The 12,656-nt window shown below is 34.8% G+C and overlaps 1 protein-coding gene across 1 annotated transcript; it reads right to left on the bottom strand.

Annotated features, from left to right (window-relative positions):
• Positions 1–8,176: 8,176 nt before the first annotated feature.
• Positions 8,177–9,216, bottom strand: LOC137404795 (clumping factor A-like). The gene is made up of 2 exons (XM_068091027.1): positions 9,148–9,216; positions 8,177–8,839 (listed from the first exon to the last, which is right to left on the bottom strand). The coding sequence occupies exons 1-2, from the start codon at positions 9,214–9,216 to the stop codon at positions 8,177–8,179; spliced, it is 732 nt and encodes a 243-aa protein (XP_067947128.1).
• Between the last annotated feature and the right edge of the window lie 3,440 nt (positions 9,217–12,656).

Here is a 12,656-nt window from a genome sequence, read left to right as displayed (position 1 = left end):
ACACGGATTTATGATAAAAAGTTGGCTCATAATCTACCATCTGTATTACTTGAGTAGTCAAGATTTTAGTAAGCAACTGTTGAATACATAGCAGAATACTTACGTTTGTGCCAATCAAGATTTTGTTTTAGGAAATTAGGACATTTTAGAGAAATTTTAGAAATTTGAGAGATTCTAAAAATAGTGTTTAGAACTCAGGTAGTTAACCACTTACATGGCTTCTCATTTAGACCTGGTATACTTGTATGTCATGTTTTATTAGGACCATGACTGAGATAATCCGAAATAGAGGATGTAATTATTGAGGAGTTGTCACACCTGTCACGTTATAAAAAGGGTCACTAAATTTACTTTTAGTGATTCCGTTTGACGCTTTTCATTTACAGTAACCCAAAATCCTAAAACTTTCCAAAGTTTGTTGCAAAACCCGCTTTTGTAAATAAAACTAAGCTAGAGTAAGGTCGATATTTCCAGTGTGTTTTTTTCTGTCGCATGCGGCGGTTAGTTTAGTATGAGATTAAAACCGCATTTCTGAATTAAGGTATGGAATACTCTACTAATGCAGTGCTGATCATCTGATTTTTTCTTGTCATACAATTTACCGCTTTTAGAAAATATTTCAGGCTCATATAAAGTTGTACTAATGCAATGATGTTTGGTATCTAGCCTATTTTTATAAGGTTTTTCATTATTAATAATAAAAGTGTGTGTACTCATTTGCTTATGAGTGGTGTTCGAGTTTTTGATGGATTTGTTTTCTACCGAGCTCATACGTGTGAGAATTGTCCAGCGAATTGAGCCTGTTGGTTAGCAATTTTATCGTTTGGCATGGTTACGAAAAGGCTGACCTAACTTATCTCCAACTGGTCATGGATCTTTAAATAAATATACATTGGAAAGTTGAGAAATTGTTCTACAAGTTGATTATAATTGCTCGAAATTAACCCATGAAAATCCTTTGGGCTGAACTGCCAAAATTTGTAGCTTTCAATTTTTATTTCGTTATTTTAAATGTGAATGCATATTTTTGATTTTATTCCAATGGTTATTTGTAAGTCTTTGAAACATGACACGAATTATTTCAATTCTCATCGAAAAATTAACAATTCAATTCTCAATTCGTTTGCATCATATGCCCTGTAAGAACTGATTCGATTCTCAATTAAGTGCGAAAGCATCTATTCAATTCTTTAACTATCATCACTTCAATGACTCCCTTCAATTCAATTCTCCCAAATAAACAAAATCAAATCTCAATCAATTCTTACAAAAATTCACTTCTTGCAATATATCACAATAACATTAAACCACAATTGCTAATTTAGCTACACATTTAGCTCAGGCTATTGACTGCTTGTGCAGCAAGTATCAACTATTTCATCAGGGATTTCATTGCTTTTTTGAGCGGAATTAATTCATGCTTCCCATTATGTGCTGGCATACACTTGGTATTTTTGTGGCTAAAGCAGAGTTCGGCTAGCACAATAGTTCTGCACAAGAGTCAATGCATGTGTAAAAAAGAATGTTGTATTTTTTTGTAGTTTAGTGAAACTGCAAAAAAATTGCTATTTTTCAAGCAGTTTGACTAAAATGCAGACAAACATTATTTATTATAAAAATGTAGTAGCCAAAAATATCATTGGTCCAGTGTTAAAGGTTGACTTGCAACAAAAATTTTTTCCTGTCTGTTCAATACCTTCCACAGTGTCTTCTGACCCCAACACATTTTCTGTACAGCTGAACTAATCGATACAGGGGTCAAACAATTTTTTTGCTGAGCTAAACTTTAACACATTGTCATTAATAATACAAATTTTTTGCATGCATAAAATGAAACTTTTAACCATGTGACCAGCTTGTTCATGTGTGCAAAGCACAAATTTTATTCAAATATTAATACAAATTTTGTCGTACAAATCAAAGCTTAGTTGCTATAATACAAAATTACAAAAAAAATTTTGGATTTAAAAAATATCGATGGAATACTGAATCTAGACGGGTTTAGACATGGGATTAGTACGATGGGACAAGTCCCTTACTACGATGTAACCGGTTTCTAAAGAAAAGGGTTAAACAGTTTCTGTGGTAAATGTTATATATCTATATTTAATAATCACTACCAGCAGTACTATCTATATTTCTCAAAGTATGCCTGTCTTCTTCTGTATGTATATATGTGGCTATGTTGGTACTCATTCTGGCTATAGATCTTAAAATCTTGGAATAGAGATAAAAAAGCCGTTCGCTCGATAGACGGTCTATCCACTGGACCACAGAAATCGAATTGCTACCTTGCCAATATAAATCAGTATATGAGAGCAAATACCCAACAGATTTGTGTACAACGCGGGTTATAGCATAACGTCACGAGAAGCTGTTCGCTTACATTATTAAACGTACTGGCTGATAGCGCGAAAACTAATAGCGATCAACTCTCACTACTTCTCATTATTTATAAGACAAAAACTTTTTCTCATGATATGTAGTTTGAAAGTTAGAATGGTAAATGTTGTTATATGTTAAATACAAATCAGTTTTCTGTCCAAAGATTTCTATTACCCGGGCAACGCTGGGTAGCGCAGCTAGTATATATATAAATCTCAGTGTCTGTCTATCTGTACAATCAAAGTGGAAAGTTTTAAAAATTTAGAAAGTTTTTCAAATTGAGCATAGCAATTAATAATAATGAAGATATTCATTACGTTGGTTAAAATATATGATGTTGCATCACATGTAACGATTACCGGCTGGCCTCACGGCTCAATACCCGCGTTGCACGGGTAACAAAAAAAATCTTGTAAACAGTTGCAGGTAATGTAGTGTAAAAGTAATATAGTTGGTAAGGTAATGCGGATAAGTTGATGTATATAAACTGTTCTTTATTACCCGTGCAAATGCGAGGAATTCAGCTGGTGCATATACATGTATATACTTATGCAGGTAGTAATGATCATAGTTATCAATCAACTCAAAAATTACCTGCTAGACCAAATGACTAGTATTTATATATAGCCATGTCTTGTCAATTAGTTAACTTTAACAATTGGATAATAATTTATATTTATATATTGCTATATATTTTTGTATTAGTTAACTGGTCGTAGAGCTCTGAGAGGATGTCGACCATGTAGCACATTAGCTTACCAATTGTGAAAGTTAGAGAATTGCTAACACACATGCAAACTATGTTATGCAACCGTATGGTATTCTATGAACAATTGCTAGACAAATAAAATACTTCATACAGTATACTAAGCACACTCTGAGTGCATTTCTATACAATCATAAACTATAGTGTGCTAGACTAGGACTTTCTTGATGTTTATGTTAGCTATGGTGTTTCCGCACAGTATAAACCTATAATATACCCTTGTACAGTATACTGTTACAGTATGTGTAATATACAATTCATGTCTTCCCAGATTTGACCTGGTCAACAATGCAGAGCATTCAAATTTTACAATTGTGTTTACTACTAACATGGTGAATGCTTCTATCTTAAGATTTACTAGATAATCTAGTAATTATCTATTATGACTTTATCCTAAACATTGCGACTCACACAATGTCATGCTTGCCCCAAAAATAAAATATCGTTGCAACTTAGCGTGGTCTTTTGGAGTTTTCTGTTAAACTTTGTTTCATTACCAAACAAGGAAAAACAGCAGTCATCGATGATTTGGTACCTGTAAAAGGAATCACACAGAACTGTCTTTAAAAGAAGTTGATGGTAGAAATATAATTGTTTAGCTTTTCAAGAGCTATTAACGAAGCAAGCATCACTAGTATTTATAAATAGCCTTTAAAGATGTGGTTGCGTAAAAAAAAATTGATTTAATGAAATAAAGACCCATAAAAGGCTAAAACATCAGCTACAATTTGATGCCATTTTTGTATTTGTAGACCAACCCTGTCCAGAGATATATGCGTTTGAATGAGGCCCTCTTTTAAAAAGCTCACGTTCCAGCGGGTGCTTCTTTCGTGACGTCACTAGTGATACATCTGAAAAGTAACCACGAGCGATAAATATAAGGTCGCTTCATTAGCCAATCATCAGCGCGAAATTTTTATATAGGTTGTAACAAATTTTATCACTCGTAAAACTGTGTTACAAGTTGTAACATGTTATCACTGTTGTCACGTTGTCGGTGATCTCAAATTTAGGGATTTCACTCTATTATTAAATCGCATGGACATCGATACTTACTAAATTAATTAACATTGTTAATTTGATGAATTACTCGATCGACATGTTTTATTGGCGAGCAACATAATTGTAAAAATTGCTGTGAAGGTGACTCCGAGTTTTCTGGGCATCAGGTGGTTAAAGTTCTACGGAGGAAGATCGGAGAATGGAGGTAAATTTATCTTTTACTTTGAGTCTCTTATAGAGTTTCCTGTTGAGTTTACATTTGTAAACTAAAATGTAATTTCCTGCGCGTGCGAGATACATATGTACAGTGAGTTCTTGACGGCTTCTCTTTAACCCATAGCATCTAGCAATACAATGGCTTAGATTGATGAATATATTAAAGGTAATATTTTAGTACTTATTAATACATGTACTAATTAATAAAATTATAATTTTTGCTATCACTAATCATCGATTTATATTTTTCATCGGTTCACCTAGCTACATTTGCTTCAAATTTTCTGTGGCAGTTTTATCTAGTAAATTAAATTATGATTTGACTTTAGATGTTCACTTTTCACTTGTAGAAAGGGAAGAAAATCGATTGATCAATGCAAATCTTCAACTTCCAAAACTAAAGCTTCGAATCGTTGGCTTGGCGTACTTGTGCCTTTGTTAAACATTTATTCGTTTTTAAAATTACACTCACAATCTATCAAACTCCCAATTTGAAAGCGTTCAGTAGATACGCGTTAGAATGACATATCTATGAATGACATATATTTATTGCATTTGTTTTACTGATTACAGGATGTTTATGTGGTCCCATCCGCCGAAGCAGTTTTGTCAGTGGAAACTGCCATAAATGGGAAAGAGAGACTTGAATGTGTGCTGCATAAACCATGATGTTTTGGTTGAGCTTGCTGCAGTAGATGAATTTGTCTTATTGTATCAGCTAAAACAATGTGAATGGCCACAACTTGATGAATATTTTTAATAAAAGCTTTATGCCGAGATGAAAATTGTTTTGCTTGTAAAAATTATGTAATAAAATTATATTGTTGAAGATAATGCAAAACATGATTTGCAAAATATTGTAGTGAATTGGATACGGTATATGGATGTCCGCAGAACTGGAGAATGTGAGTTCAAGTCCAGTTTGCAGCAGATTTCTCATCCTTAGAACTATCCCTATGTATATTCTTTTCAAAGACGCATCTTGCTTATTTTACTTACGGTAGTAAGAAACTAGTTTTCGGTGTGGGCAATGATATACAGCCCCGCCCCAAGGATGTGCGACGAGCATAATGTGGGGGGGGGGCTTTTGGGAGGCTGTCTATCGTTAGTGTGGGTAGCGGCGGAACTTTGCCGATACAAAGACCTTATTCTACATAGTTTGCTTGACAGAATTACCGTAGACCGGTAGAATTGGTAGTCAGTACTCACATGTTTACACAGCATTTGGAGAAAGTGAGTAAGACAAATTTTCAATTTTCGTTATTTGTGGCCTTTGAAACATTCATAATAACGTATCTGTAGCGGGATTTAAAATTTTATTGTAGCCAATATGAGCGAATACAAAATAAAATATATGCCAATAAAGCCGCGTAAAACTAGACTTTTATCGCAAATAGCCGATGTGAATATGATATATATTTACAGATATATTGCGCGTGACATCATTTTGGGCATGTTTTTGTGGCCTGAGCGTTTTTACCGCGATCAGATTTTTAGGTTTTAATCTTCCAATATCTTGGCAATAAAATCGCGTAACACAACAAACAACATATCAACTGATAGAGAAAATAGTTTATCTTTTCAAGAGTTATTAAAGAAGCAAGAATTACTAGTATTTATAACTAGTCTTTAAGGAATAAACTAACTACAAATCATTGATATTTGTAGTCAAGTACTGCTGTGGTGTAAATGAACAATGCCACTCGGGATTTCCTTCAAAGGTTGACTTGCAACAAAATTCACTTTACAGTTATTTGGTATCAAAAGGTTCGCCATGTCTTACTCTGCTGTGTTGTTGGTGCAAAATATGGGGAAATGTGATTACAAGCTCTCAAAAGCTCAAAAACGAACAGTTATTTACAGCCATCACGAAAACCCCGTAGTTTGGAGTCTGTTCATTTTGATGACGTGCTCTAAGATTTTGGTCATTTATCGTCACGTGATGTTATCGCCTGAAATTAACGGCCAATAAACGGCTCAATATACAACGTTTCGTAGCACTAGTTTATGACAAGCACCTCGGGTTCTACCTAAAAGCTCGTGTCAAATATAGATGCTCGCTACTTTACAGTTTCGTTTCAGCCTGTTCTAATAATCTAGTCGTAATCTGATCATGTGACCCATACTTTTAGCTAAATTGCATAAACAATTTCATCAGCAATTTTCGACTATCACAGGTGACCAACAGGCTCGTAATGTTCATCAGAAGATGATATGCGCTCTTTCGAGCTAAGGTTACAAAGTTAAACGATTTTTTACGATAGATTTAAGATATCAGTGCTCAAAGTGACAGTATGATGAAATAGACACGTAAAGACAATAGACATGGTTTTATTGAATGCGTGAAGTATATTTGTGAAAATATTTTGACGAATGAGGTTGCATGAAAGTGTAAACAGAAGCCATCGTGTTCATCTACGTCCCATTTGAGCCGTTTTGGAAAGGGATTCCAATCTATGGCGTTTTCATGATGGCTGCGATTAACTGTTCGTTTTTGGGCTTTTAAGAGCTTGTAATCACATTTCCACATATTTTGCACCTACAACACAACAGAGTAAAACATGGTGAACCGTTTGATATCAAATAACTGTAATGTGAATTTTGTTGTAAGTCAACATTTAAATTTAATGCTAGTTTTTCCTCAGTTGTGAAACAAACATGCTTTGCTTTATGTTTCAGGAGCTCAATCAGGCTGGTCATTTTAATGTAGAGTTATCTCATCTTACTCTGAATGAGATGTTGTGGCACACAGGCTGCAGATTTAACAGTATTAAAAAGGGAGAGAACAGCATAATGAATTTAGAATCCATCATGTGGAGATATAAAAGACTTGATAGCAACAGGTTTGAATATGAGATCATATCTATTGACAAATGTTTCCTTATTAGCTAAGTTATTTTATCATTTGATTACCAGTAGACCAGTTAGACGAACATTTGATAGATGTAGAAGTCTCAGTTTTAATAACATCACTATATATCTTCTGTTAAATACTTGGACTGATATTCATGTAGCACAGATTAACAAAGATGATTACCACATTTTTAATATGTGCAGAAAACTCGCAAATATTTACTATAATAAGAGCCGTGTTGTCTGTTTGTCTGAATTCATGGTTGGAGGCTGGCGAGAAGGTTGCATCGTGCTGACTTAAGTTTGGGTTTTATGTCTTAGCAGCCTGACACGCTATCACCTGCCATTGAATTATACAATTTCTGAGTATGAATATTTAGAAGTTGTCGGCGCATATTCGAATGTGTGCAGAAAAAGCAAATAACTAAAACCCATTTGAATCATACAATTTCTGAATAAAAACATCTAGGAGTTGTATGCACATATCCTGATATGTGCAGAAAAAGCCAAAAAATAATTAATATCCTTTTGAATCAAACAATCTCTGGGAATGACTATCTAGGAGTTGTCTGTTCATTATCTGTTGTGCAGCCAGATGGCACATTGATTGAACTAGGGTGCAGACTTTTTTAGTATTTGTAAAATCTGCTTTGACCTTGCTTGATAATTTTCCTAGACTTTTGGTAACCCTAACAATGTAGCCTGGTAACTAGATGAGGGTGCATTTGTTACGAGACATGGGCTATTCAATTTAAACAAATTCTCTGTCTTTTAATCGGTGTACATAAGACATTTACAGAGTATGTATCTCCATGATGTATGAGATGTCAGCAAATGATTTAAGGTTTATAACTAGAAGGGACCAGAGGTTCAAAAGTGAAGTCATGTTTCTCTGTCTTTATTTGGAAACAGATTTACCGTAATCATAGGATGTTACAATTGAACTTGAATGCTTCACTTTTGATAATTAAAATATTTAGTTAGTACATAAGTACTTAGGGTGCCGCTAGTAGAGTGGGTGTCGCTAGTAGACAAGGTGTCACTACTACACTGGGTGTCAGTAGTACACTGGGTGTCAGTAGTGCACAGGGTGTCACTAATACACTGGGTGTCACTAGTACACTGGGTGTCAGTAGTACACTGGGTGTCACTACTACACTGGGTGTCAGTAGTACACTGGATGTCACTAGTAGAGTGGGTGTCACTACTACACTGGGCGTCACTACTACACTGGGTGTCAGTAGTACACTGGGTGTCAGTAGTGCACAGGGTGTCACTAATACACTGGGTGTCACTAGTACACTGGGTGTCAGTAGTACACTGGGTGTCACTACTACACTGGGTGTCAGTAGTACACTGGATGTCACTAGTAGAGTGGGTGTCACTACTACACTGGGCGTCACTACTACACTGGGTGTCACTAGTACACTGGGTGTCAGTAGTGCACTGGGTGTCACTAGTACACTGGGTGTCAGTAGTGCACTGGGTGTCACTACTACACTGGGTGTCAGTAGTACACTGGGTGTCTCTAGTAGAATGGGTGTCACTGCTACACTGGGCGTCACTACTACACTGGGTGTCACTAGTACACTGGGTGTCAGTAGCGCACTGGATGTCCTATTAGTAATTGTATTTATCTCTATGCTCTGTCCTTAAGAAGGCTCCAAGCCAATGTTAATCATTTTTATGTACACAATGAATGAGGATTGTTTGTTTTTAACTATTATCAGTAAAAACTTTCTACTTTTCTCAGAGATTTTACATAGACGTTTTGATTACTGGTCTCTTTGGATAGTTCTTTTTATTCTGTTTTCTCATTGGCCAGTCAGTTATGTAGCAGGTCAAACAATAATGTTTTCATCAAAATTGGTTTCTGTCTGTTTCTATCTTTAGGTGGGATATTCCCCCTTTTATATTATCCTCACGAGTCCACTTGGTAGTTTTGTGCTCTGTGAGAGATTGTCATGAGTTATCAGTACAGTAAACGCTCCCATGACATACCTCCAATTGTGTAAATTTCAGATAATGTAAATGAATTTATGTAAAGTTTTTGATTTGTACTACATAAAAATGCCCTATAGCGTACAATGTTGAGTAGACACAATTTCTCAAATTCGATTTGAGTAACATGAACCTTAGTTAGCCTTTAAATGTCACTTTATTTTTCATCATACATTGGAAAAAACCAGCAGCATGCGTATATCATTTCCTTTATTATATATACTAGAAATTCCCCTGTCATACAGCCCACGACCAAAGTGATAATTGAAAAAGAAAGGGTACTGCCGGTTGAGAAATGCAATATTAGCAGTCAAATGGCACTGCAGTGCAATAGGAGAACTGCAATGGTAGCTGTAATGTACTGGGTGTTATTACGTACAACAAACAGAAATAATGAAAGGAAATCTACTACTATCTCAAACCTGTGTTTTACAACAATAAAATAAATATTAATTCAAGCTGTAGGCCTAACCTACTGTACGTAATTTAACTAACAACAGCAATAATGAAATATGTTTATTAAATCTCTGAAATGCATTATTAAAAGTAAAATGGCAAGCTGCCGTGTAGTATTCACAGTTTGAAAGGTGGTTGTGTTGAATCTAAATTGGTTTTGACAGTGATATGTAACAGAAAGCAAGCATTAGCTAGCATTTATGCGTCTGGAAGTTTTCTGCAAACTGTAGTAAAATTAAGAAATATTCTTGTCACAAAGGGGCATTGTAGTCCTGCCCTAGCTTATAGATGAGATGTAAAGAAATCTGACTAATGTTCTAGATAATTTAATGAAGCCTTCGGTAATTGGACAAAAAACATAGGCTGATAACTATGTACCAGATTTTTGTACCTGTAAATCGGTTTACGCCTCAACGGTCTACGTTAATTACAGAAACCTTCAGCAATTGGACAATGCCAACATTAAATACTTCGATGTTGTAAATTCTAACGATTATGCTTATAATTAAATATTATAATAATTTTGTAAAATCGAATAATAAAATTGGCAAAAAAGAAACAATTACGTTTCGGTACTTCTACGTTAATTACAGAAACCTTCGGTAATTGGACAATGCCATAGACTGGTGAAATGTGCACGTTTTTCTGGTGAAATGTGCACGTTTTTCTGGTGAAATGTGCACGTTTTTCTGGTGAAATGCGTACGACAATGGTTCTGCTCTCTGTCCCACTGCCTTATCGCCGTTTCGTTGGCCGGTCTTAATTTTGATTAAAACAAGCTTGTCAAGTTTTTATTTCAATTTTAGGCCAAATTAATCTGTTTATTTATCTATATTCCAATCAGATGGATTAGTTTTAGGATATTGCAGAAACTTTTCAAAGACTTGGTAACATATTTAAATAGGTTTATATGTGTTTTGTATCATTATACTTAAATGGTATATATACACCCTTATACTTTATACCTTATATATATATATAGACTGATAATACCTCTTTCTTACTATAAAGTATACAGGTAGTACATGGAGTGTGTTTGTGTTGATGTATTTGGTATTTCTTTATTACCAAAAACAGTATCTAGTGTTTTTAAATCAGTTATATTATAAATGTTTGTCTGTCAATCACACGTCTCTAAAGCAATTATTGAATCACCTTCATTTATTCTATAAATATTCCTAATAGCAATATCATAGGCCAATCATAATCTGTCTGTCTGGAGTCATGCTTTGAAGTTGGGAAAAAATATAGCTTTCAATGGGATTTGAACTCTCAGCATTCAGGTTGATAGGATGACTCTCTACACCCGCATCAATTGATTACCTTCCGATACATAGTAATAATTTTTCAATTACTTCTTCTCTCTGCTTTATCGGCACATCTGACATCATGATCTCTCATGGCTCTCGTGACTGCCAGGGTGCTAGTTAAAAATGAAAGAGAGCTCTAGATTTTTTCTGAATACCTGATAGTCCTTTTCATTGGCATTTCAAAGAAATCTTTGAGTTATCTTGTTACAAATCAAGCACTCATTCCTCATAATTGTTGAGAATTGTCTGTTCATCATTGAAATTCATGTAGTTACTGACTTGAATAATCATTGCTTTCAATGTACAAGAATCATGTATTGGATTCCTTTAATTATCAATCAGATAGCATGCAGGTAGATGTTTAAGGGGCTGGTTCTCAGGCACTAAATAGAGTTTGACACCAAACATTTGTTAGTGACATTGTGAAAGGTATCTCACATTCATAAAAACTTGCTTGTCTTGAATACTCTTTAAGATTGGCAAAAGATTCTGAAAGCTGATGGAATGCACTCAATTCTATTCGTAATTATGCTTGTATTATGTTCATATTGGCGAGTTTGAGTCGGTGCCATTAGAAGTTGGTCGTCATAGCTTTTAGATTTTTAAAAATATTAAATTTCACATCAGAATACTTTGATAAATAAACAATATTTACGTACTACTCTTGGTTAGCATAGAGTAGTTACAGTAGTGATCATAGTTAAGGGGTCACCTAGTAATTTTCATGTTCTCCGTCTTTTATGGCAGAATTATCACTTTCTTTATTATTTCAGACCATACATACTATACATACTGATTCAAACTTTGTTTATCACCAAAAGTATACTTAAGAAATATAATGTTTACTTACCACAAGTTTTATTCTATCATGTTAGTCTAGTCTATTTGTGACTGTTTAATGGAAAGGATTTGGAAAGAGAATCCAAACTACGACGGTCTCGTGTGGCTGCGATTAACTGTTCGTTTTTGAGCTGTTAAGAGCTTGTAATCACATTTCCACAGCACTTACAACACAACAGAGTAAGACATGGTGAATCTTTTGATACCAAATAACTGTAATGTGAATTTTGTTGCAAATTAACATTTAAGAATTATGAAGGTCTCCTCTCCGCCAGTTTTATGTTATCATGTTAGTCTAGTCTATCGGTGACTGTGTTATCTGATTGCATCATTTTGATATAAGAAATGTGCAGAAACTCCCATCTTTGTCCATAATTTGCCAGGTATTCTTCATATTCTCTTCATATTCTGTATGTATGGCATGTGAGGTGCTGCGTCCTGCTATGCAAACTTATACAGATGTCCAATTGATGTGAACCAAATAGCTGTGGAATCATGTGGGATTACTCAGCTTGCCTGCTCCGTCTCCATATCTTAACCAGTTTGAGAATTTGAGGTGTAATTATCAGTTGATTCCCAAAAACAAACCAACAGCACGGAAATCTTATAGAGCTCATCATACGGTCTTCGTAGCATGTGGTTCCTCAAAAATTGCTTTCCAGTTTGGTTGTAAACACTTCGAGACGCTGTAAAGCTGTGTGATAATAACGGCTGGCCAACTAATTAATGTGCTACTAGTACTACAAAGGCACAGATTTACTTCCATATAGTTAAATGCACACATGTTCAAAACCATGTTAAATTTGGGGAATTTTGTCTACGAATAA

This window comes from Watersipora subatra, chromosome 9 (assembly GCF_963576615.1).
Source record: "Watersipora subatra chromosome 9, tzWatSuba1.1, whole genome shotgun sequence".
Lineage (NCBI taxonomy): Eukaryota > Metazoa > Bryozoa > Gymnolaemata > Cheilostomatida > Watersiporidae > Watersipora > Watersipora subatra.
The sequence above is the reverse complement of the archived record's forward strand: the minus strand, read 5'-3'. Positions and strand labels throughout refer to the sequence as shown.

Excerpts from the sequence above, each read along its gene's own strand:
- LOC137404795 (XM_068091027.1), bottom strand. The coding sequence starts at position 9,216 with ATGGGAGCGTTTACTGTACTGATAACTCATGACAATCTCTCACAGAGC. Across the intron at positions 8,840-9,147 it reads CAAAACTACCAAGTGGACTC|GACATCCAGTGCGCTACTGA; the intron begins GTGAGGATAATA and ends AATTACTAATAG.